At 59.2% G+C, this 24413-nt stretch overlaps 3 protein-coding genes across 3 annotated transcripts; 2 read left to right on the top strand and 1 right to left on the bottom strand.

The window, feature by feature from the left end:
• The first annotated feature begins 2679 nt into the window (after nucleotides 1-2679).
• LOC136300315 (uncharacterized) lies at nucleotides 2680-7718 on the top strand. The gene is made up of 9 exons (XM_066202633.1): nucleotides 2680-3133; nucleotides 4387-4656; nucleotides 5127-5243; nucleotides 5446-5547; nucleotides 5967-6089; nucleotides 6289-6381; nucleotides 6632-6727; nucleotides 6970-7027; nucleotides 7562-7718. The coding sequence occupies exons 1-9, from the start codon at nucleotides 2680-2682 to the stop codon at nucleotides 7608-7610; spliced, it is 1362 nt and encodes a 453-aa protein (XP_066058730.1). The 3' UTR covers nucleotides 7611-7718.
• A 993-nt stretch (nucleotides 7719-8711) lies between these two features.
• Nucleotides 8712-14237, bottom strand: LOC136300145 (transmembrane and immunoglobulin domain-containing protein 1-like). The gene is made up of 8 exons (XM_066202314.1): nucleotides 14121-14237; nucleotides 13826-13904; nucleotides 11691-12020; nucleotides 11332-11601; nucleotides 11101-11160; nucleotides 10863-10913; nucleotides 10681-10729; nucleotides 8712-9998 (listed from the first exon to the last, which is right to left on the bottom strand). The coding sequence occupies exons 1-8, from the start codon at nucleotides 14235-14237 to the stop codon at nucleotides 9995-9997; spliced, it is 960 nt and encodes a 319-aa protein (XP_066058411.1). The 3' UTR covers nucleotides 8712-9994.
• A 2907-nt stretch (nucleotides 14238-17144) lies between these two features.
• On the top strand, nucleotides 17145-24123 carry LOC136300340 (tumor necrosis factor ligand superfamily member 10-like). Its single transcript, XM_066202672.1, has 5 exons — nucleotides 17145-17463; nucleotides 19697-19843; nucleotides 20113-20149; nucleotides 20557-20664; nucleotides 20910-24123. Exons 1-5 carry the CDS (start codon nucleotides 17188-17190, stop codon nucleotides 21341-21343), a joined length of 1002 nt encoding a protein of 333 aa, XP_066058769.1. The 5' UTR covers nucleotides 17145-17187; the 3' UTR covers nucleotides 21344-24123.
• Nucleotides 24124-24413: the final 290 nt, after the last annotated feature.

Genomic DNA, 24413 nt, shown 5'->3' on the forward strand with positions numbered 1-24413 from the left:
ACACAGACCTTCAGCTGGCTCCACCTGCCCCCATCCCTGTTTGCTGGCTTGTCCCACGGGGTACCCAGTCCTCAGCCCTGCAGTGAAACCAAACCCTCCCCATACACTTGCTGGCCACATTTTCCCTCCAGTATCTCCCAGAGCTTCCAATTTCCCCCCAGTGCGCTCCGGAGCCCTCTGCTCACTCCCAGCTCTCAGGATTGTGCAGGTGCAGCTTTCAGTGCATCCCCCTTGGTCCCCTCTGGTGCCACCAAGAGCCTCTGGACCCTCACAAGACTCGGATAAAATAGGGGGAAGCTGCTTCAAGCCCCGCTGTAAAGTATTTCCATTTTTAGCTTACTTCTTCATTTGGGGCTTCGAAGAATCTGGTCCAGTAGAAGGGGTCTCTTCCCATGGCTGGAGGGTGGAACGGGGTGGGTTTTAAGGTCCCTCCCAACCCAAACCCATGTGGAATTCCATTATTTTGAGATGGATGTAACAAAATTAGGTCGCCGGGTCCTGGAGCATCCCTCCGGTATACTAAAATTCCCTTTGAAGAAAGCCTGTGGGGCGTAGAGGATCCCAGCACACCTCAAGGGGTGGAGGAAAAAGCTGCTCACAGGTGTTTTAGAGACAGACTGAGCCCCTGCTCCCCTCAGAACCGGGCTGGGGCCGAATTCCAGCTCTTCTCCAGGCTCTGGGAGAGGATTGAGCTGTGGGAAAGGGATAGGGATGGATCTTCTGGCCTCGGGGCATGGAAATGACTTGGGATGTCCCCTGTAATTTTTATTCCTGGAAGACCCCCTTGCCCTGCGCCGCCCGAGCCCCTGGAGACCCGGGGGCCGCCGATCGATCCCAGCGGTGCCGAAGCCATCGGCAACTCCTTCCCCCCCGGGGGAGCGGGGACAGGAGCGGGAGCTGCCGCTGCTGCCACTCCCATGAAGAGTCTGGGAGGGGAATCGGCGCGGAGGGAGAGGAGCCATCGGCAGGAGGACAGGCTGCGAATACCCGCGGCACCGGGAATCCATCCCAGGGCTGCCAACCCACGGGACAGCCTCACCTGTTGCTCTCGGCACAGCGCGGAATTGCAAGGGGATATTTTAAATCGGGGAAAGCTGGGGCTGCTCTCCCTTGGCAGATGCTGCTGTGCCGTCCCGCGGAGCTGCTGGGCACCACCTGGGTGCTCTTCGCAGGTAAGGATTCCCCGAGCTGGGCTGGGAGCCGGGGACAGCCCGGAGGCTCCAGGCTGGCTCCTAGCCTCTTCCAAACCCCTTTGGAGCCGAGCGTGGGGAGCTCTGGGCCGGACGTTTTAGGTGGGTTAAAAGGTTTAACCTGGAAGGCAAAGGTGTGTTTGTCCAACGAGAGAGGAGGTGGAAGAGCCACACACAGCTCCGGGGATAGAAGTCTGCTGCAGCCAGATTTGTAGTGGGACTGATAGATGTGTTCACACATAAATATTGGTAAATATGTTCATATCTGTGCTTGCGTTAAAAATATATATGTAAAAATATTTGATGTTTTTAAAAACACAAATTTTATTGCTGTTAAACTCGTGAGCATTTTCACTGTGCTCCATAAATAGTCACTGGCTGCCTTGAAACACAAACCATGGAAAAACAGGAAGGTTTGGCTTGAAAAGGACCTTAAAGCTCATCCCATTCCAACCCCAGGTCACTCCAAGCCCCGTCCAAGCTTGAACACTTCCAGGGATGGGGCAGCCACAGCTGCTCTGGGCAACTTGTGCTAGATCCAAAAGTACAAAGATTTTCAGGATGAAAAAAATAGAAAGCAAGCCCATTACCCTACAGCTTGATTTGGGGATGTTGTCAGTGAGTTCTCAGTGTCTATAAGGATGAGTTTTGGCCATTGCAGCTGCAAAGATGGAGTGTTTTCCTCTTTCCTTCAGTTCCGTTCTCTGTAAATAGCGTTTTCTCAGCAGAAAACGAGAATCTTTCAGAGCATTTTTTTCAGAGCAAAATGATTTTCATTCATTAAATTGTATTTTCTTCCTCTGTATCTACCATTTGGGGGGCAGGAAGGCATGAAAACAGCTGCCTTTCAAGATTATAAGAGTGAGAAAATCACCTGATGAACTTGACTTTACCTGGTTTGTCACACTTCCTTTCCCTCCCACCTGTGCTGCACCATGCCCAGTGGGAGCAGGAGTTTGCAGTGCCTGGCAGGTGCAGTGGGAATGCAGGTGAACAGGTGCTTATCAGGGCAGGAGCTGAGACAGGGCCGAGAGCAAACACAGCCTGTGAGGATCCCTGGTGTCCCTGCCCAGCGCCAGAGCCACGGGGGCCGGGGACTCTGCCCCTCTCCTCTTTCCTAGAATCCTCTTTACTGGGGATCAGGGTCTGGCAGCTGTGACCTTCCCACAGCAGCTTCTCCTTAAGTCCTTGAGCACCTGCCAGAGCCCAAGTCGTGCCATTCCCAGAAATTCTGGGAAGGTACGGCTTCCTCCTGCACTGCTGGGAGCATGTGGACACTTTCAGCCCCAAACACGGCCAGGAATTTTGTGCCTATCCCATGCCTGGAAGTGTTCAAAAGCAGGCTGAACAGGGATTGAAGCAGCCTGGTCTAGTGTAAGGTGTCCCTGCGGATGGCAGAGTTGGAGTGAGATGGGCTTTGAGCTCCCTTCTGACCCAGACCTTTCCAGGGTCCGATGAATTAGGAATGAGCCATGGAAATTAGGTTAGTATGACAAAAACTCAGCCAGGAGAAGCTCGTTCCACTCCCCTGCCATGGGCAGAGACACCTTTCCCCGGAGCAGTTGCTCCCAGCCCCATCCCCACCCCTCTTCTCCCTCCAGGGCTGCTGGTGCCATTCCCTCCGGCTCTGGAAGCAGAGGGACCTGTCCACAGAGCCACTGCTGTGGGATCCTCGGTGCTGCTCCCTGGGCTGGATAATGTTGCCTACAGCAATTCCATGCACTGGGAATTCCTCAATGGCACTGGCCCCCACACCATCCTGCAGCACGATGGGGGGGCCCACGCCCCTGCCATCCACGCTCCCTATGCAGGACGAGCTGTTTTCCATCCATCCAATGGATCTCTCCTGCTGGAGGATGTCCAGGAAAGTGACAGTGGCACCTACAGAGTGACTGTCAACACAGGAGACAGGAAGAGCCTGGAAATCCAGCTGGAAGTCCTCCGTGAGTGCTGGATGTGGGAGGGAGGGGTGGGGTGATGGATCCAAGCAGAATCTGTCTGTACATGGAGCAAGAGCCAGGGCAAGGGGCTTGGAGAAGGGATTTGAGCAAAGGCTGATGGGCCAGTCCTGAGCTTGTTTGCACCTGTCGTGTGTGGAGACAGCACCAAGGAGACCTTGGAAAGAGGTTCCCAACATGTCCTGGGGGAGCAGATCTTGAAGTGCTGCACAGTGAGACCTTCCAGGGGCCTGGCTTGGACAGAGGGACAAATTCCATCCTGGAAAGGCAATTCCCTCCCTTGTTTCCCACACTTCAGTGCAGGGATGGAGGGACTAGTGGGAGGATAAAGGGATGATGGAGTGACTGGTAGGATGATGGAGGGACTAGTAACAGGATGGAAGAACTAGTGGGGTGATGGGGGTGGTGGAGGGACCGGTGGGAGGATGGAGAGATTGGCGAGATGGAGGAGGAACCAGAGGAATAACGGAGGGACTGGTGGGTTGCTGTGGCTGCCGCCTGCAGGGTCCCTCCCCCCAGCACTTTGCCGGGGGACAGCAATGGAGCTGAGGTTTCTGGAGAAGCCACCACCCCCCCAGGCCAGGCTGTCCTGTTTGCCCTCTGCAGGGACCAGCTGCCACCACAGATGTAAGAGGCACTTGAAACAGCACAGAAACCCCTCCCCAGTATTGCTGCCAGCAATTCTCTTAATTTGCTCTGGCTTATCCACCCTCTCACCAATCACGCCATGGCCATAATGCCACCGCAGCCCTTCACCACCCGCCTCTCCTTCCAACCACACACAATCTGAGTGGGACCTGCTGCCTCCTCTTCTGTTTTCTCATTTCCTGGCACATTTCAAAGCGCTCCGTATTTACCCACATCCATTAAAAGCAGTGATTCAACTGGGGAAAAAACAGTCCTGGAAAGCACAGCAACAGGATGGACTTCCCAAGGGAAAGGCACCCATGACCACGCTGTGACTGATGCTGTGATGGCAGCTGCAGCCCAAGGGCTCATGAGGGGTGCTCTGGGTCTTGTTCACTGGCACAGGGCGTCTAGGGCAGCTGTGGCTGCACCTGGATCCCTGGCAGTGTCCACGGTCAAGTTGAATGGGGCTTGGAGCACCCTGGGATAGTGGCAGGTGTCCCTGCTCATGGCAAGGGGTGGAACTGGATCAGCTTAAGGTCCCTTCCCACCCCAATTATTTTGTGATTCTATGCCTGAGAGAAGTGCTTGAGTCTCTGCTCCCTTTCCAGAGCCTGTGTCCCACCCTCAGCTCCAGACCAGCCCTCTCCTGGCTCGGGCCAGCGGCCAGGTTGTCTGTGAGGTGGCAGAGGGCAGAGTGGACACCATCACCTGGAAGAAGGATGGGCAGCCCCTTCCCCCAGACAGAGTTTCCCAGCTGTCCAGCGGCCGCAGCGTTCTGTACCTGAGGCCAGCCAAGAAGTCGGACTGTGGCTCCTATTCCTGCAATGCCAGCAACAGGATCAGCTGGCAAGAAACCTCCGTGAAGGTCGCCATTGAAGGTCTCACCTCTCACCGCTCCTCCTGCCCTCCACCCTTCCCTGGGGATGCCTCAGTGGTTCCATCCCCCAGCCTCCATCCCCCACGCTCTGGCCGCCCTCCCCTGGAGGCAGCGCCCACACGCTGCTGCCGGGAGCTGCCCATCATGGGCTGATCAGCAGCAATTCCCAGCCTCTGATCCCACCAAGGCACAGTCCTTGGCATGAGATTGGCCGTTCCCTCTTGGGGCAGGTCCAAAACCATGGTCCCTGGCCAAGGTGATGCTGAGCAGGACATCCACCCAGGAGGGAGGCCGGGAAGCCTGTGGGGAGCACTCACCCCAGGCTGGACATTTCACGGAGTGTATTTGGCCATCAGTCGGCAAATGAACGGAATCTGTCCCGGTGATGGGGGATCCCGGCGGCCACCAGAGCCGGGCAGGCTGGCTCTGCTGGTGTCCCATCTCCTGCCTCTCGGGGGCGCTCTTTTCCAGGTCTCTCCCGTCGCTTGAAGCACACCCTGAGGATTGCGCTGGTCGCTGTGGTCTTCGCTGTTATCTCGGCGTGGGGATTGATTATTCCCGTCTGCCAGTCCGAAAAGCTCAGGATAAGTGTGTTGCGGGGAGCGGAACCTGGTTTCCCTTGTCGGATGGGGGAGAGCAAAGAGCATTGCTCAGGGAACCCACAGATGCTGGGATATCCTACAGCATCCGGGTGGGGACGGGCTGCACCCCACTCTGAGGAAGGGGGTGATGGCTGGCACGGAATTCCCGGCGGTCACAGCGGTCACCTCCCTCTGCTCTGGGTTTTTAGGGGGGGAGCTCTGGAGGTGGCTCAGCTCCTACACCTGCGGGCTGGTGTGCATCGCCTGCATCCTGGATGGCACCGTCGGCATCCTCTGGATGTGGGAGGAAGGTCGGAGCGGGCTGTGGGGAGGTTTAGAGGGAGGGGGGGAGAGACCCCGTGGGAGATGCAGAGTCCAGTGGGGCCCAGAGAAGAAGGCAGTGAGGGGCAGGGGTGTCACACCACGGGATGGGGGGACAGACACATCTGGAGCATTACGTGATCCACGTGTGATCTCTCTGGGGGAGCCTGGACCACCACGTGCATTACACACCCCCCTGGACAATTAATCCAGTTATTCCCCTTTTCCCAGAGCCCTTTTCCAGGATGAGTCCCAGCAGGACAGTAAAATGATCAGAGAATGGGGAGGATGCAAGGAAACCCTGGAAGTCAGAGGAGGGTGTGGAAGAGATGTAATGCAGGGTTCCCAGGTGATGAGGCAGGTAGGCAGTGCAACATCGAGGTCTCTGCCTTGTCCCGTTGTCTTTCAGGCCCTTCTGTAGCTGTCTTACTGCTCGAGATCACCCTGAGCTACCTTATCGTGGTGACCTTCCTGGTTGCCACCACCGTGATTTTCCAGCCTACAGATTTCAACCACCTGAAGAGCAAAAAGGGTAAGCGGTCCCACCAAAGATGGACCAAACTGGTCCACAGGGAGATTATTCTGCCCAAAACATCATCCCTAACTTTAAAACGACAACTCCTGTGCTGACCCATTCTGGTGGATTCCTCACGAGTGCCTGGGTGAGGCCAGTCCTGCACCCACACCTCTGGACACTCATCCACATCCCTTTTCCCCGTGTCCCCCCGCAGCACAGCGCACCATGGGTTATGCCGCGCCGGGGGCCGTGGTGACCGTGGTGCTGAGCAGCACCTTCCTCATCAAGAACATCTACCACCGCCATGGTGAGCAGAGCTCCTCCAGGGACTGCCCCAAGGCCACAGCTCCCGTAATCCCCACATCCCTTTGATCCAGCTGTTAGACCTCCAGAAACAAACCCAACAAACCGGGAGTTTCGGGGAAGTGAAATCTTGGCAGGAGCAAAATTCTGTTTCAACATCCTTCACCTATTTCATTTTCTATTCTTTGTGTTTGTGCTTTCATGGTGGCAACCTGCCTCCCTCCTTTCCCTGCCCCTGCCGTTTTCTCTGGCAGCAGCAGAAGGATGCACAGAGTTCATGGACGTGGTCATCCTGGTGGTCAGCACGGCAGTCGTGTCAGCCCTCCCGCTCCTCGCCATTGGTCTCTGCTGTAAGTCTGCTCCTTCATCCTCTTCCAGCACCTCCAACACCATCCAGCAGCCACAGGAATTACCTAAACAAGTTTTATTTGGAGTGAAAAAGTGGGTTTTTGTGAAGCCCCCATGGTCAATGGTTCCCACTGACTGTTTCCCTTCCCTGGGAAGCCCCAGGGACTGTATCCCAAATACAACACCCCATCCTTGGTGCCTCTCTCACCTTCTCCTGATCTGGGGACAGATTTGTCTTTTGCAGATCACACGACTCAGGGCTGGCACAAGGACCACGATGTCCCTTGGATGGACAAAGTCAGGTAGATCCTTTGTTCCTATTTTCCACATAAATTCCTATTTTCCACATGAATTTGTACACCTTGAAGCGAAAGAAGGAGGATATGGAAACTTCCCTGTGTTTATCCTTTTAGTTTAAGACCCAGACCCCAAGAAATATCTAGCCCAGCAGTGCCCCCCAGCCCCTGGGTTCTTGCTGGGCTCAGGGGAAGGCTCTGGTGGGGTCCCCATCCAGCAAAGCACTTGAGAACCCACTCAAAACTCCCCTTTATGGGCTTAACCTGAACCTTTTAAGCCTTAATTCCTCCCGGAATCGTGGATTAAAAGAATTGTTTGGGTGGGAAGGGAACTCTAAGATTATCCAGTTCCTCCTCCTGCCATGGCAGGAACATCTTCCACTGTCCCAGGCTGCTCCAAGCCCCATCCAACCTGACCTTGGACACTTCCAGGCATCCAGGGGCAGCCACAGCTTCTCTGGGCACCCTGTGCCAGGCCTTCCTCACCCTCACAGGGAAGAATTTTGATGCTCAGCATGTCCCCCCTCCTCTTCCTTCCAGGTCCTTTGAAATGTCTCAGCCAGGCAACAAAGACACCATTCCCAGCTGAGATCCATGGGGGTTGTCTCTCACTTGGCTAAGCCAGCCCAAGCCTTCCTCCAGATTCAGTGGTTTCAGGGGTCTCAGTTTTGGTTCCTCTATGATCCTCATAATAAATGTCCACAAAATTAACATGATTCTGCCTTTTTTCTTAATAAAACAGACCCAGGGGAGGCCAAATGCATGTTTCCTCCTTTCTCTCTCCAGAAAACCAAAGCCTGAAGTAGAGAAGTGGAAGCCCTTTAGCAGCAGCTGCAGGAACCTCTCACTGGTTTATCTTGATTTCATGTTTGTTTACAAGAATTTAGAGCTATTTGTTTAAGATATACCTGGGAGTAGCACAAAATACTTTTCTGGGAGTAACCCTGTAGTAACTTGAAATAGATTCTGGCTTTACCAGTAGTAAAGGCGGAGGAAGGACATGAAGGCACAAAAACCAGGGTGGGAGGAGGTGGATGCTGTCAACAGCTCTTCCTCAGGTCCATCCCAGGGTGTCTGACACACTCTGGGATTTATTTACTCCAGGCAGGATTAAACTCGTACTCAGCCTGTGCCAGGGGCTGTTTTTCCCGGCTGTCACAACACACTGAGGTGCTTCCTGCAGCCCAAAGGAGGCTTTTCCAACCACAAACAGCTGCGAAGCACAGCCCTGCACCCAAAGGCCTCCAGGTGAACCCCAAGCCTCCCTGAGAAGGGCCCCTGGGGCAGCCCTGACACAGCTCCTTGGGAGGCAGCTCCTCCCTGGCACTGCCAGGGCAGCTGCCAGGCTCCCATGACTCGGGGAATGGGGCCAGGTTAAAAATACCCTCACCCAGATTTGGAGCAGAGTTGTCGGGCTCTTTTTAACCCCAGCTGAGTCCCTCAGGCTGTCACTGCCACAGGAGCAGGTGAGGAAGGGGATGGGGACGCAGGAACCCCACAAGGGGAGCAAATGATGAGCAAGGGACGATCTCCCAGAGCCGGACACCAGGACAAATCCTGAATTCCCAGGTCTGCCACCAGCCACACCCCACCAGGGGCTGATTCCTATCCCACTGCTACCTCAGGCTCCAGCTACCCCCAGGGGGCATCTACCACCCCTAAACATCACAGCAATACCCTCTGGGATGACACACACTCTTTATTAGCAGCAACAGACATCAACAAACCACAAAGTCTCCAAAACCATTCACAGTGAACTTCCCAAAACGCTTAGAAAAGCATGTCTTCTAAAACCTAGGTTTTACACCCCCAAGTGCAACAGACAACGTGACAACCTGCCCTGCAGCTTCCCACGGGGCTGGAATCTCATTTATTCCACCCAAACTCCTCTGCTTCCTTTAATGGCTGCACGAAACCCCAGGCTTGCCAACAGCCCCTGAATCTCTCAGTGATCTCTCCTACAATTTTCCAGTTTGCCTTTAAGAGGTCCCCAGCCTGCTCCAGAGGTGCTGGGGACTGGCTCAGGGAGGGTCCTGGACCTGGGATTTCCCCCCCAAATTAAAAGGGGGTGCAACTGTCCCAGGGCGACCAACACTGGGGTCTACCTGGGAGAGCATCCAGTTGTCTCCAGGCTGGGGTTGGAGACCTCTGCCTCCAGGCTCAGCTGAAGGAGCAACATCCCCTTCACAGCAAGGCCCAGGAGAGCCCCGCACAGGCAGCACGGGGAGGGAGGGGACAGCAGGGACAGGACAGGAGCAGGGCTTCTGCAGCCAGCCAGGCCACGGCTGATGTCACTCGCAGGAGCAGCAAACAGGAAGGACAAGCTGGCACCAGCAGTAGCGCTGGGAAGAGGAGGGGATGTCCCCAGGGATATTCCCAGATCCTGCAGAGCCCAGGGCTGGAGGAGGTGGGCTCAGGAGCACTCCCACTTCAGCCAGGTGCAGGATTTCCCTGGGATCTGCTTTCAGAAACGGAACTCCTTTGCTGCTCCCCCATTCCCTGCCAGCTCCCACTGCCTCCGCTTCCTCATGGCTGCACACCCAGAACAATCCTGCCCTTTCTCCTCTCTCCAAGGGTCACACGGAGCAGGATGCCCAGAGCCTCGGCCCCTGAGCCCCCTGGCAAACCCCTGGCACAGCCAGGCACCGGGAGGTCCCAGGGAGGCAGGGCTGGCACCGTGGCACCTCCCAGCAGCCCCAGGACTGTGGATTTGCCCAGCAGAAACAGTGGCTCTTTCCACAGCCTTGAGCTCATTGAGGCCTCTGGAGGAAGCCAAGAGGATGGAGGGAGGGAGCAGGTACATCCCTCTCCCCAGGAATGCACAACAGGAAGAGCAGGACAGCATAGAAATAGTCCAAACCAGCATTTTCCAAAAAATATTTTCAGGTTCTGGCAGCTTGAACGGGATGGGCTACCTGGCACTCCCAGCAGTATCCATCACCAGGGAAGGGCAACAGCAAGCCTGACCCAGCTCTACCTGCAAGAAGAGAGGGCCCCACATGAGCCATGTCCTAGGCACGTGGACCCCTCCAGGGCCTCAGCCAGCTCAGAGTGTCCCACACTGGCAGTGGCAGCACCAGGAGGTCTGGACTTCTGCCCTACCCAAATTCCAGTAGCTACCTTGGCCAATTTATCTCTGGCTGGAGTTCCCTGGGATCTGACTGCACAAGACACCTGAGAGCTCCTTGTTTGTAACCCACCACCTCATGGGATGGGTTTTCCATCCCAAGGGACCCACATCCTTATTCCTCACCCTCCAAGAAGCTTCAGTGAACAGCCTGAGTGTGTTTGTGGTCACAGAGAGGGAGTGATTTCTGAGAAAATCTCAAGAATCAGAGAATTTACTTCCCAGAAATCTCCGGAGTATTCAAAAGCCCACCCATTATTCAGAGCGAAGAAAACCAGGAGTGTCAGGCTCTGGGTGCAGGAATCAGGAATATTTATAATAATCAGAGTGAGGATTAAAAAGAGGGGACAGCAAATCCTTTGAGCCTCCAGGGTAGGAGAGCAGCCTTTTACCAGAGAGGCTGGAATAGCACCCCTAGCTCTCCCACTTCTCCAGCTCACTTGGATCCAGCCAAGGATAAATGTGGGCTTCTAGAGAGAAAATTTTAGCTGGAGCAAGGCAGCACCCCAAGAGGGGGCTGGAGGCATCTTACCAACAGTTGTCACACAAGTTCTCCCTTTTCTGCCACCAGACGAGGACACCTGGGGACAAAGCAGCAGCATCTGAGAATCCCAGAACTGTTTGGTTTGGAGAGACCTTTAAAGCCCATCCACTTCCAACCCCCTCCCATAGGCAGGAACACCTTCCACTACTCCAGACTGCTCAGAGCCTCACCATCATCATCAACAGAGGACAGCACGACCTCCTTGGACTGGGGACACCCTGCTGGAAACAGCACAAGAGACAAAGCCCAACCCCTGCCCACGGGATGCCAGGGTGGGAGGCAGCCAGGCAGAGATGTGCCACATGGGGCCCTCTCACCCACCTCTGGTGGCCACAGCACCTGCCATGGCACCCACCAGCCAGAAAAGAGTCACTCAGGCAAAGGGCAAAGAGTCACTCCAGCACCCACCTGCGAGCAAGCCGATGATGACACAGGTCAGGACCACAGGCAACATCACGTTGGCAGAGTCTGCAAAGGGGACAAGCCAGAGCCTCTGCACCAGAGCAAATTTAACCTGAATTTAACCCACCCACAGCCTCCCAGCAAACCTGCCTGCTCAGCACAGGCAGGGAAAGAGAATCCCTTTTCCAGGATTGTCCCCCCGGTTCTTTCCTGGGCACGGGGAAGGAATGCACTCACGGTGAACCTGGAGCAGGAAGGAGGTCTCATTCTGGCTCACAGCGTTGCTCACCACGCACGTGTAGTAGCCACTGTCACTGAGGGATGCCTGCAGGATGCAGAGCGTGGTGTTCTCCACAAACTCGATGCGCTCGCTTCTCAGGAGCAGCTCCCCATTTCTTTTCCACCAGTAGGCGTCTGCCTTCCCTTCCACCACGTTGCAAACCAGTTTGGTGTTGCCTCCTGCCTTCACCAAGGAGTTGCCCACGATTTTTGGCTGGGACAGCGGCTCTGGGAGAGGCAGAGGCAGCGTCAGCGCTCCAACCCGTGGCAATCCCGGCTCCCGGCCACAGAGGAGGGTCGGCCGTGGCAGCACTCACCCACAACGTGCAGATGGAACCAGGCCGTGGCCTCCTCCTGGGCCCTGAGACGGTAGAGGCGGCCGTCCCCGCGCTGCAGCACCACCTGCAGCGACAGGCTGGACTCGTTGAACGTCGTGCGGTTCTTGTAGAGCAGGGACACGTTGGGGGGGTGGTGGAAGGCGTAGCTGAGGATGACCCTCTCCTCGGAGCCCGCTCGGTACTCCCAGGACACAGCCCCGCTGCCCCGCAGCGCGGGCGCCGTCAGCAGAACCGTGCAGCCCACGGCCGACACCAGGCTCCCCGTGGCCGGGCGCAGGTCGGCCGAGTAGCACGGAGCGAGCGTGCGGGCTGGAAGAGAAACCAGGAGTCACCCCACAGCCACAGGGATGCCACTTCATCCACGCGGCACGTGCTGCAGGAGCCCTTCCTGCCTCAGCCGAGCAGGGAATTATTTATAGAAACATGAATCATGGAAGGCTTTGGGTTGGAAGGGACCTTAAAGATCACCCAGTTTCATGGGCAGCAAAACCTTCCACTGTCCCAGGCTGCTCCAAGCCCCATCCAGCCTGGCCTTGGACGCTTCCAGGGATCCAGGGGCAGCCACAACTTCTCTGGTAAACCCCTGCCAGGGCCTCACCACCCACACGGAAGAATTTCTCCCGATATCCCACATATCCATGCCCTCTGGCGGGGGGAAGGCATTTCCCCTTGTCCTGTCCCTCCATCCCTTGTCCCCAGCCCCTCTCCAGCTCTCCTGGAGCCTCTTTGGGCCCTGAAGGGGCTCTGAGCTCTCTCTGGAGCCTTCTCTTCTCTTCTCTGAATACCTCCAGCTCTCCCAGCCTGGCTCCAGGCCCCGGAGCAGCTCCGCGGCCTCCTCTGGGCTCTCTCCAGCAGCTCCAGGCCCCTCCTGTGCTGGGCCCAGGGCTGGGGCAGCTCTGGGGCTCTCAGGGGTCTCACCCGAGGGGGCAGAGGGCCCGAATCCCCCCACGCCCAGGTTCTGGGGCTGAAGCCGCATTGTCCGGGCCACGCTGAGCTTCTCATCCAACACCCCCAAATCTTTCAGCAGGGCCACGGAAAAGCTCCCTCCCGCTTTGGGGGGGCACAGACGGAGCTGCGGGACCCCTGGGGCACAGCCCGCCGCGGGTCCCTGCCGGGAACCCGCACCCAGAGCCGAGAAAAGCCTCGAGTCTCTTCCCAACCTTCCCCTAAAAGCTTTTCTCCGGGATTAAGGCGTGCCCCAGCCTGCAGTCGCCTTCGCGTCTTAAATCAGGCGCCAGGAAAAGCTTCCCAAAAGCCGGGAGCGGCTCCCTGCGGCGGGGGCGGGTTCCGGGGGGGTCCCGCCAGCCTTCCCCCCGCGGCCCAGCTCGGCCAAACCTCCCCCAAAGGGCCGGGAGACCCTCGGGCACCTCGGCCCGGGACCGCCCGTCCCGGACACCCCCGGCGCCGGGGCTGACACTCGCCTGTGACCCCCGGGGCGGCCGCCGCGCTGCCGGGGGCGAGGAGGAGGGGGAGGAAGAGGAGGAGGAGGAGGAGGAGGGGGACGGGGAACATCTGCGGAGCCGGTGTGGCGACAGCTCCGCCACGAGGGTTTGGGCGGGACTGGGTGCGTCCTCCCCTCCGCCTTCTCCTCCTCTTCTCTTCCCCTCCCCTCCCCTCCTTTCCCTCCCCTTCTTCCCTTCCCCTCCTCACTTCCTCTCTTCTCTCTTCTACTCCTCCTCCTCTTCTCCTCCCGCCCTTCCCCTCCTCTTCTCTCCCCTCTTCTTCCCTCTTCTCCCTTTCCCTCTACTCCCCTCCTTTCCCTCTCCCGCCTCTCCCCTCCCTTCCTCTCCTCCTCCTTCTCTCTGCTTTCTTCTCCTCTTCCTCTCTTCCTCCCCTGTCTCCCTCCTTCTCCCCTTTCCAGGACATCCAAACCCCCAAGGCGCTGCCTTCTCCCGTCCTTCCTGTCCCTCCTCTACCTGCCACGGTGTAAAACCCCCAAATCCCAGCTCGGGGGGCACGGGGGGCATGGCCTCGCCGGTCCCCTGTCCCCAGGATCCCACCTCAGCCACAGAAACTGGGGGTTTAAGCATTTCCTGGAGGAGCCCTTCCAGCTCCCGGCAGGGCTGTGGGAGGCACGGGACATGGCTGTGACGCCGCTCCTGCAGGAGATTCACCTCGGAATGTTCCAGGCGGGATCGGGACAATGTTTTTCTCCTCCCCCAGGAAGTTGGGCAGCTTGGGAAGTGCTGGGGGCTTTGGGGCAGAAAAAAAAAATTTAAAAAGTTAAATAATAAAAAAAAAAAAAAAAAACACCCCAGGGAGGACATCAAGAAGAGGAACAGGGACATAGGTGTGCCCAGGCAGGAGGCCACTAGAGGGAGCGAGGAGATGCGCTGTGCGAGGAGATGAGTTCTGCGAGGAGACGCTGGGAGCGGGGAGCCCAGGCCAGGGAAGGAGCTGCAGCAGAACTTGCCTGTCACTGCCTGTCATCCATCGCCAGAGCGTGGTGACGCTCCTGGCCGGGGCATGGATGTCTCGGGAGCTGCTGTCCCGCCTTCGGATGGTCCAGAGGCTGCTGCTCCTCATCACTGCTAGGAAAGCTCGCGGGTCCAGGGTTTTATGGGGCTCCTCCATCCATCCCTCCCCTGCCAAACTCCAAGCAGCAGCACAGGGAGCACCCCTGGGTCCCCATAGAGCCTTTCCGCTCCTCCTTTCCCTCTCTCCCTATGCCCAGGTGCTACCACCAGCCAGAGGCCAGGAAGGGCTGTGAGGACCAACTTGTGCCCATTCAGGTCAATGTCCTGTCCCGCTTGGGTGACCACCCATCCCTCCATCCCTCCAGCTGGTACGGATGAGGCTGAAGCAGCTCTGGAGCAGCTCCGATGCCACCATGCAGGGAATGTCTCCACCTCCTCTGTGATAACAGGGACAAACAAACTCTGGCCCCAGCCCCAGGCAGGGGACAGCCAGGGAAGGGCTGGGGTGCTCCCAGGGTCGGAGGGAAGAGGTTGGATGCCTGATCCTCCCACTGGAAGTACGGTGTGATGAGGAAGAGGTTTTTCCCAGAAAACACCTCAGCACAGAAACTGATGGGTCCCAGTCGAAGGACAAACATCTGAGGGCACATTCCAGGGAGGTTACAGCAGCTCCTGAGCCGCACGCGATGACTTCACGTCGCAGGGGCTGCTGTTTCCTGAGGGAGGACCGTGTGGACAACCAACACATGTTCGGAGTCATCAGCTGCCGGAGCCAGCGCCGGGCTGGGCTTGGCTGAGAGCAGCAGCGCGGGGAGCTGAGAGCCGGCTCTGGGACCTCCCTGGGGAGGAGCATCCTGCACTGACCCGGCTCAGGGGGTCTGCCTTGGCCATCCCAGAAAACACGGAAAACAACTAAAATTGCACGTTCCGCCGTCCTGCCTGAAGCAAACTGAAGCGAATCCAAGCGACAGGCTGGGAAATCCCAGATGCAGCTCCATGTCGGCACCTCCTGCCGGGTTTCCCCCATCGCAGCCTCACTGAGAGCACCGGGAGACCCCAACAAGCCCCTCCCCGGCTCCCCTGCACTTGCTCTGCACCACGGGGCACTGAGGAAACAGATTTCCAGGCTCTGCCTGACCCGGCTCTCCCAGTGCACGGACCAGGAAACATTAGAAGTGAAAAACAACTACTCAGCCAGGATTGAGGCATTCTTTTCCCCCTGGCTCCCTCCCAATTTTCTCTGCACAGCTCCAATTCTGGTCCTGCCCTGACTCACAGACAAACTTTTTCTGTCCAAGAGGGCAGCCCCAGGCTCCGGGTTTCTGATTATTCCTGGTTTCCATCTGCTCCTCAGCAGAGCTCAGCCGTGCCCCTGCCCCATCCCACTAAGCAGCACAGAGAGCTCTGGTCCCAGGTTCCTTCAGCACAAACATCTACGCCTCAAATGGAAAATCACAGAACTGTGGAATGGTTTGGTTTGGAAGAGATCTGAAACTCATCCCATTCCACCCCTGCCATGGACAGGTACACCTTCCACCAGACCAGGCTGACAGCTGTTCCCCAGATGTGCCCTTTGCAGCTCTTCCCTCCTCACCTGGCTCAGGAGGTCCTGAGCCCTTTTCCTGAGAACAACCAGGAGGGTTGTCATGAGATTTTTTTTTTAGACATAACTAGTCACCTCCCTCCCAGTTCAGTGCCCTTCCCAAACTCCAAGGAAAGCATCTTACCTGGGGAAGTGGCTTTGTGCCAGGGCAGGGACTCTGGCACTGGGTACACACTGAGCTGGCTGAGAGGCAGAGAAATCAGTCCTAGGCCTGGCAGATGCTTTGGGCGTCGGAGATCCCCTGCTCTGAGCCCTGGGAGCTCAGAGGAGTTCTGGCTTCATGGTGCTTCTGGGGACACTGCAGGGTCGGATGTCATGGGGAGGGGACAGCCCATGGAGCAGTCACCTCCACAATGGGTCTGGGGGCTGCTGAGCTGCCTGGGGTCTGGGCTGAGGCCATCCACCCTCCCCAGGGTCCAGCAGGACCAGAGGGAGCAACCCTGCAGGGCAGGGACACGAGTGCTCCTGTGGTTTCTCAGGGTCTCACTTTCATTTCCCAGGTAACAGTACCAGGAGCCACAGACTCACCTGAGCACAGAGACATCACAGCAGCACCAGGGAACAGCAGCTTGTCCCACCTTTCTGCATTTCAACCTGCTCCATGTCTCCATTGTGGAGCAATGGGAATGTGGCCCAGCAGCAGGACAGAGCCTGGGACTCAGCAGGGATGGGCAGCCCTGTGCCCAGTCCAGGAGGGCAGGGTGGGCACAAGCTCCCCAGCAAGGCCTCCAGGAGATGCTCAGCAGCTCTTGCCCCCCATCCTGCAAAACTGCACCTCTCTGAGCCTTTGCTGGTGGCCAGAGCTGATGTGAGGCCCATCACCTAAATCCGGCTGAGGTCATGTCCCTCCAGCCCTGAGACCCTCTGTCCTCAGCCCAGGGACACTGGGGTCTTCTCGCCTGGAGTCACCCCGGCACCTCCTACACTGTCCTGTGATGGTGGCGTGAAGCATATTCATGAATCATGGAATGCATTGGGCGGGAAGGGACCTTAAAGTTCACCCAGTGCCACCCCTGCCACGGGCAGGGACACCTCCCACTGTCCCAGGCTGCTCCAAGCCCCAGTGTCCAGCCTGGCCTTGGGCACTGCCAGGGATCCAGGGGCAGCCACAGCTGCTCTGGGCACCCTGTGCCAGGGCCTGCCCGCCCTTCCAGGGGAGAATCTGTTCCCAGTATCCCATCTAACCCTGCCCTGTCAGAGTGAAGCCATTCCCTTTTGTCCTCTCGCTCTGTACCCGCCAAGTCACACTCTTCCTGGGGGCATGCAGCGTCCCCGCAGCCCCTCCCTCCCGAGCCGCAGCCCCGGGGCCACCATCGCCCGCGGTGTCCCCTCGGCGGCCACGAGAGACCCCGCCCGCCGGGCACAGGCCACGCCCACCTCACCGCCCCCGCCCCGCCCCGCCCGTCCGTCCCGCCGCGCTCGGGCCCGGGGCACGGCACCGGGACCGGGCCGGGCCATGGCCCCGCACGCTCCCAGCGCCGGGCAGTACCTGCGCTCCGACAGCGGCGGCTCCGACACGCCTATGCTGCCCGAGGGCCCCGCTCCCGGGCCCGCTCCCGGTGACTGTCCCGGTGCCGGTGCCGGCCCGGACGGCGGCCCCGGTGCGGCGCGGGGGCAGCGGCAGCGGCGGTGCGGGCCGCTGTGGGGCAGCGTGGCCGTCATGGCCATCCTGGCCCTGCAGATCGCCTCCACCACCGGCCTCTTCGTCTACTTCACCATGGCCATCTCCAAGGTGAGCTTTGCCCCGGCGGCGGGGCTGCGCCCCTGGGAGTCCCGGCGGCTGCGGGAGGGCTCTGCCCGCTCCCGCCCCGCGCCCCTGCCTGCCGGGCACGGCAGCGACCGGCGCCGCCTCGCCTCGCGTCCAGGTGCGGGCTGCGGGGGGGGCATTGTCCCCAGGGAACCGCGGATCCAGATGTGGATTGGGGGGCGGACACTGTCCCCGGCTCCCCAGGGAACCGCGGATCCAGATGTGGATTGGGGGGCCGACACTGTCCCCAGCTCCCCAGGGAACCGCGGATACAGATGTGGATTGGGGGGCGGACACTGTCCCCAGGGAACCGCGGATCCAGATGTGGATTGGGGGGTGGACACTGTCCCCGGCTCCCCAGGGAACCGCGGATCCAGATGTGGATTGGGGGGCGGACACTGTCCCCAGGGAACCGCGGATCCAGATGTGGATTGGGGGGTGGACACTGTCCCCGGCTCCCCAGGGAACCGCGGATCCAGATGTGGATTGGGGGGCGGACACTGTCCCCGGCTCCCCAGGGAACCGCGGATCCAGATGTGGATTGGGGGGCCGACACTGTCCCCAGCTCCCCAGGGAGTGAGCCATGGATGCACATGTGGGGTGGGGGTCGACATTGCCCGAGCTCCGCCCGGAGCTGCAGATCCAGCTCTGCAGGCGTGGGCGGAGGGGTGGACTCTGTCGCTGATCCAGATGTGGAGAGACGGCGCCTTTGTCCTGGGCCCGGCCTGGAGCTGAGGTTTGACTGGGAGAGGGGGGCTTTTGCCCTGGGATCCCATCGGAGTCTTCAGCCCCAGATGAGGATTCAGGGGGACTTCCCTGAACTCCAGATCCCACTAATCCCTGGTTCCGGCTTCATCTCTCCCTCCTCCCATTCCCATATCCTACACTCCAGGACCCCCAAATCCTCCTCGCCCCCTTAATGAAATGCTAGGACTCTCCATTCCAGCAACTGTTTGCTTGCTCCAGTGCAGCCCCACCGGCTGTGCTGGGATCCCGCCGTTCCCACCTCCCACGGCGTCACGCGGGCAAAAACTCCCAAACTTGGCCGTGACGGGTCTGATCCTTTCAACAGCCTCGCCAGCCGCTCCACTGAGCTGCTGATTCCGACCCACACGTCCCCAGCAGCGGGAGGAAAACGCCCATCAGGGGATCTATGGGTAGAGGGAAATTCGGGGCTGGCAGCAGCTCCATGGAAGCCACCCTCATCCCTGAGGTTGCGGGAAGAAAAAAAAAAAAAAAAAAAAAAGTGTCCTGCAGTGCCAGACATTCCACAAATCACATCAGAGACGAGGAAGAAGGAAAAGCCCTGCCCATGGATGCAGGCGGAATAAACAGCCTGTCTGGATCCAGCGGAGCATCCTTTGGAGTGGGCTCCAGCCCTCTTTCGGGCTTTGTCTCCATCCCTGGATCACATGAGGTCCCGCTGTGAGAGATTTGCATGAAAGGCGGGGAGAGGAGGGGAATGGGGAGACACAGCCCCAGGGCAGAGGCGGAGGGAGGAGAAAAGCAGTGTAGTGGAACAATTCGGGCTAATTTCAGTGGCAGGTCACTCAATCTGTGCTGGGCGTAGGCAGTGAGTCTCTTGGAGCCCCTTTAGGCCCTGGAAGGGGCTCTGAGGTCTCCCTGAAGCCTTCTCCAGGTGAACACCCCAAGCTCTCCCAGCCTGGCTCCAGAGCAGAGCGGCTCCCACCCTCGGAACATCTCCGTGGCGTTCTCTGGAGCCGCTCCAGCAGCGTCCCGTGCTGGGCTGGCCCCGGTTCCGCAGGCGGGCACATGCCGCAGTCAACCCGGAGGCCCTGCCCGGACACGCTCCCGCCGCGGGCATTCCAAGGGAACAGCCCCATCCCGGGGGGATTCGCTGCCTTGGCAGCACCCAGCACAACCGCCTGGGCGGGCAGGTGTGTGCAGGAACAGCCTGCGAGCCCTGCCGCAGCCCACCCGCGGGGAATGGCCTGGGCAGGGCCGGCCGGGGCTCCAGGAGGGCAGAGATGAACCCAGATCCTTTCAATCTGACCTCACACCACTATCCTGTGGATACAGAGGCTGAATAGATCCCAATAGCCTGGGGATACAGAGGCTGAATAGATCCCACTATCCTGGTTGTTCTCTGAGTGCCCAGGTGCTGGAGGAGCAGCTGCCCCCTGCTCACACCCCACCAGGATCCCGGCTGCTCCCTCGGTCTGCCCCACTTTGCCATCACACTTTGTTTCCATCCCAGCTGAAATCCCAGACTCCGGGCAGCGCAGAGGAGCTGCGGTGTCTACAGGTGCTCAATCAGCAGCCCGAGGGCTCCAGCCTGGAGGAGCTGAGCGGCAGCCAGGGCTGCCTCAAGCTGGCCAGCACCATCAAAACCTACGTGGCCACGGTGAGCCCGGGACCAGGGGAGGATGGGAGGAGAGCTCCTGGTTGTCCCGATGCCTCAGTTTCCCCATCTGCCTCACCAGGGCGGTGGGAGCAGGGAATAGCCAGGATGGTTCAAGGTGGGAGCGGGACTCGAGCCATCCACAGCAAGGAGGTGGTGGGGCCCAGAGACAGCGTGACAGGGAAGCTGATGGAGGCTTGGAGTGGGTGCTCGGGCATGGGGAACCCCCGTGTCACCTTTAACCAGAGAACTTTCTCTTCTCTGTGGCACAGGTGACCGAGAACATGATCCGCAAGAGCGCGGTGAAGGGTGAGTCCCTCCTGGGCCAGCTCTGGGGCTGCAGCCAGAGCCTGATCCATGGCAGCTGTGGTCCAGGGAGCTGTGATCCCGGGAGAACAGCAGGGGGCGGGGGGGTGGTCACTCCTGGGGCAAACTCCGGTGCTGTGAGCCGGGGCAGGGAGAGGGGAGAGCCAGGATTGTCACTTGCAGTGACAGGCACAGGTTCTGGGAGTGGGCTGGGGGACAGCCATGTCCGTTTGTCCGGAGGACAGGGAACCAGGGCCATGGTACACAGATGTGTTGGTTGATGATTGATGAGACATTTCCATCCCTCAATAACCTTTTGCTCTGGTGGGTCAGTGGGTCATTCCCTGCCTTGCTGGCATGGGGCCGGGTGTCCCCACACTTTCTTTACAGCATCTGTCCCTTTCCTGCAGAGGCCTGGCGGAGCTACTTCAACACTTCAGAGGGGCAACTTCCTCCCAAAACAGCTGGGAAACCTTCAGCACATCTCACCCTCCGCCCACAGAGCCTGGCTCAGGATGGTGAGTTGGGGAGCCCCTCTGGGCACTGCTGGGTCTCCAAGATGGGAACAGGGGAGAGATCAAAGGGCAAGGGACCAGGATGGAGGAGGCATTGAGCAGCTGATGGGGAGAGGTGTCTCCTGTTCACCCCAAGACCACCAAGCTCCACCCCTCCAAGCTGGGTGACTGGGAAGGAGTCGGAGTCACCCCTCCCCTCCGTGTGACCCTGTCAGGCCGCTCCCCACAGTGACACTCCCTTCCCACAGGACGCTCCCAGCGTTTCGGGAATCTCTCCCAGTCGTGCCGCCACGCCATCACCCACTGGGGGCACAGCAGCCTCCACTCCCACGTGCAGAACATGACGTACCGGGCCGGGCGGCTGCGCGTGGAGCAGCCGGGCAAGTACTACGTGTACTCCCAGATCTATTTCCGCTACCGCGGCGCCGGCCGAGATTCGGGCCCTCAGCTCGTGCAGTGCATCCAGTGGCAGCCGGCCCACAGCCCCCCCGTGCTGCTGCTCAAGGGCGTGGGCACCAAGTGCTGGGCACCCGAGGCCGACTACGGGCTCCACGCGCTCTACCAGGGGGGACTCTTCGAGCTCAAGGCCGGTGACGAGCTCTTTGTCTCCGTCTCCTCCTTGGCCATCGACTCCAGCGATGCAGCAGCCAGTTACTTCGGGGCCTTCCGGCTCGACCTGTGACACCCCCTCTGCTCCCACACGGCCCCTGGACAGCGGCCAAGGGCCCAGGGGTGGTGCAGGGTTCTTCTCACTGTTTTGGCCCTTGTGGTGAGGGATGAGCCAAGAAGGGCACAGGGGTGGCTGCCCGCAGGGCCCTGCTGTGCTCGGTGCCATCCTCCACACGGGAGGCAGCTGTCAACCAGGAAGCGTCTCCAAGGACCTACAGGGGACATGCACGAGGGGGGACACCCCAGCCCTGGTGACACAGCTCCCTGCAGCACGAAAGACACCAGGGCCACATCTGTCACTGCAAGACAAAGTGTCCCCATGGCAGGGTGACACCCATGAGTCTGACCCCACCTTGGGCAGGGCTGTGGGTGCCAGGACGTGGGGCTGGAAGCCCCCCTGTGGCACAGGGCTGGCACCTCTGGGCACAGGATTGATAGAGGCACATCCAGTGTCAGCCTCTGGAAGGGAACAAAGGAGTTTCAATTTGGGAGATGAAAGCCTGGGGCAACACCTGCGATGGTTCCAGGGAGGGCAAAGGGCAGGACCGTGACACCACAGCAGTCGCCAGTCCTGGCACCACACCTGGCACGTGGCACTGGGGCACGTGGTGACCAAGCCAGGCTGCACAGGACCAGGAGCTGAGCACGGCTGCTGGCCAAGCACCTCCTCCCGTGGGGATTTTGTCCCCCTCCGGCCCTCACGGACAGCACAGTCACCACTTCCTCACACCTCCAGCCCTGGCAACCCCTGCAGGATTCCAGCTCGGGGTGAGGCCGGCCATCACAGCAGGACCTTGGAGGGACCAAACCAGCCCTGGGGTGATGGAGGCCACCCCAGAGGCCAAAGGTGGGTTCAGCAGGGCAGAGCAGGGCCCAGCTGGCTCAGCCCATGGACACTGGGTGGGCACAGCCCCCTTTTCTAACTCCACCTGTACTCTCTGTATCCTACTAAGACTAAGGGGAGATTTAGAGACAGTGGCAGCGTGGGCTGCCACAGGCATGGGACTTCGGGGAGGATGGAATAAAGCCTTGTACTCCAGCACAGGTCTGGCCCCTTTGCACCCAGGACACAGCCCCGGGCAGGGTGGACCCGGAGCCAGGGGGAGCAGGGCTGGGGCACTGGCAGACAGAGCCCAGCAAAGGCTCCTGCTCATCCTACACCCACAGCACCTGCAGGGGCTCTGCGACTGCCAGCCCCCACGGCCACCTGGGGCAGCCCCAAGGGGATGTGTTCCTGCTTCTCATCCCAGTGCCTTCATCCCTGCTGGGCCCAGCTCCTGCAGGGACCCCACAAAATCTGAGCCCATCCCAGGTTCTCCTCCCCTGCCCCCATCAGCTCCCAGGGGGTCCCAGTGCTCCTCCTCTCTGAGTTTGGGATTGCTGAGCCCAGCCCAGGACACAGCCGGGCCCCAGGATCATCGATGGGCTGTTCCTGGGTAGGGGCTGCTCCTCGGTCCTGCCGTCCCTCCTGCAGCTTTCCAGGCCTGACTCCTGCCCCTCTACATCCTTGGCCAGGGCTGGGGGCTGAGCCAGGCAGTTCCCACATCCCCCCCACGCCCCCCGCTGCCGGGCATTCCCACTCTCCAGCCCCCATCTCCTGCAGGCTCTCGGTCCAGGGGGGTTGCTATAACCCCCACAGGGCATGGTGCCACCCTGGCACCTGCACACAAACACCTGGACCAGCCTCAAATGCAAGGGAAGATTCCCCAGCTTATCCAGAACCTCCAAAAGCTCATCCAAAGCCAGAGGGTACCAAGAGCAGCCTCCTGCAGCCTCCAAAGGGGTGACAGGGCGGATCCCCCCATGGCAGGGCTGCAGGGCCCCGTTTTCCCAGTCCCCATGGAGGGAGCTGAGCCAAGCCTTGGCTCTGCAGCACTTGGCCCTGGAGCACACTGGGCTCTTGCCCAAAGCAAAAAAAAAAAAAACCACTCCAAACCCCTCCATTCCAAAACTATCCCTTTTCCTCCACCTCCTGCTGTCCCAACCACCTTGGTGACCCACATCAGGGCTCTTGACATCCTCAGGTCTCAAACACCCCGGGAGCACCAAGCTTATCCCGCCTCTGGCGGCAGCCATGGGAGCACAGGGCTGAACCAGCAGAGCTGGGGCTACAGGAAATGCAGCAGGTGGTTCCAAGATTTCCTTTGAAAGGGAGTTTAACATGGACACGGCCCGATGGAGCCGGCAGAGGTTGTGTTTGCCATGGAGGAAGCAGGGAAAGCAGTGAGCGGAGAGAGCTGGGCCCGGTGCCAGCGGGCAGTGGCCCCCCCTGCTTTCCTGGAAAGGAGAGGGCGCATGGGTGGGTGGATGGGAGAAGGAGAACTCCAGCACCATCAGAGCAAAGAGCAGCCTCACCCTGTCTGGGGAGAGCCCAGCTGGAATTCCTCACTGTGAGGAACTGGCACAGGTTACCCTGAGCAGCCTCAGCCCCTGCGGCCCCTCTGCCTCCTCCATCGTCCTCCCTGTCCTGGTGCTTCCAGCAGAAGGACTGGACACCGCCAGCCTGGCCAGGGCCATGCTCCCACCTGGATCAGCCAGCAGCAGGAGAACCCAGCAGCATGAAAACCCGGCCTCCAGAAAAACTGCCTGAGGCACCTGTGCCAACACTGCTTGTCCCAGGACGTGCTCCAGGAAAGAAAGAACAAAGTGTGGAAAGACCTGGATGAGGACACACCACTTCGACTGAGGACACAAAATCTGCTGTGCAAATTGAGCAGAGTACTGAAGATTTCTCATACAACTTTTCTGTTACTGTTAAAATTGTTTATTAAAAATTACAACTCACTATTTTAACGTGAGTGTTGCTGACAAGTTCACTGTAGTTCCTACTAGGAAGCCAAGTCAATGGTCCCTAAACCAACTCTGCATCCCCTCACACAGCCTCCTCTGCCAGCACCTCCCTCAGGCTGGGGAGAGCCACAAAAATAAACAACTCCCCATTATCCTTTCTGACCCTGTTCCCCAAAACCGAGAGCTCCGGCTCCCCAGGCAGCACATCCCTACAGTGTCCCTACTGTGACAACTCTGGAGCCCCCCGGTTCTTCCTCAACACATCAACCTAAAGGAAAACACGGGCAGAAGGG

This window comes from Chamaea fasciata, unplaced genomic scaffold, assembly GCF_029207755.1.
Source record: "Chamaea fasciata isolate MVZ Bird 193981 ecotype frontalis unplaced genomic scaffold, bChaFas1.0.hap1 SCAF_22, whole genome shotgun sequence".
NCBI classification, from domain to species: domain Eukaryota; kingdom Metazoa; phylum Chordata; class Aves; order Passeriformes; family Sylviidae; genus Chamaea; species Chamaea fasciata.

What these genes read in the sequence shown, in the direction of transcription:
- LOC136300315 (XM_066202633.1), top strand. Translation starts at nt 2,680, where the DNA reads ATGACAAAAACTCAGCCAGGAGAAGCTCGTTCCACTCCCCTGCCATGG. An exon ending in AATCCAGCTGGAAGTCCTCC is followed by an intron (nt 3,134 to 4,386) that starts GTGAGTGCTGGA and finishes CTCCCTTTCCAG; the next exon opens with AGCCTGTGTCCCACCCTCAG. An exon ending in CCACCTGAAGAGCAAAAAGG is followed by an intron (nt 6,090 to 6,288) that starts GTAAGCGGTCCC and finishes GTCCCCCCGCAG; the next exon opens with CACAGCGCACCATGGGTTAT.
- LOC136300145 (XM_066202314.1), bottom strand. Translation starts at nt 14,237, where the DNA reads ATGAGGAGCAGCAGCCTCTGGACCATCCGAAGGCGGGACAGCAGCTCC. An exon ending in GTTCCATCTGCACGTTGTGG is followed by an intron (nt 11,602 to 11,690) that starts GTGAGTGCTGCC and finishes TGCCTCTCCCAG; the next exon opens with AGCCGCTGTCCCAGCCAAAA. An exon ending in CATCATCGGCTTGCTCGCAG is followed by an intron (nt 10,914 to 11,100) that starts GTGGGTGCTGGA and finishes TGCTGTTTCCAG; the next exon opens with CAGGGTGTCCCCAGTCCAAG.
- LOC136300340 (XM_066202672.1), top strand. Translation starts at nt 17,188, where the DNA reads ATGGCCCCGCACGCTCCCAGCGCCGGGCAGTACCTGCGCTCCGACAGC. An exon ending in TCAAAACCTACGTGGCCACG is followed by an intron (nt 19,844 to 20,112) that starts GTGAGCCCGGGA and finishes TCTGTGGCACAG; the next exon opens with GTGACCGAGAACATGATCCG. An exon ending in CCGCAAGAGCGCGGTGAAGG is followed by an intron (nt 20,150 to 20,556) that starts GTGAGTCCCTCC and finishes CCTTTCCTGCAG; the next exon opens with AGGCCTGGCGGAGCTACTTC.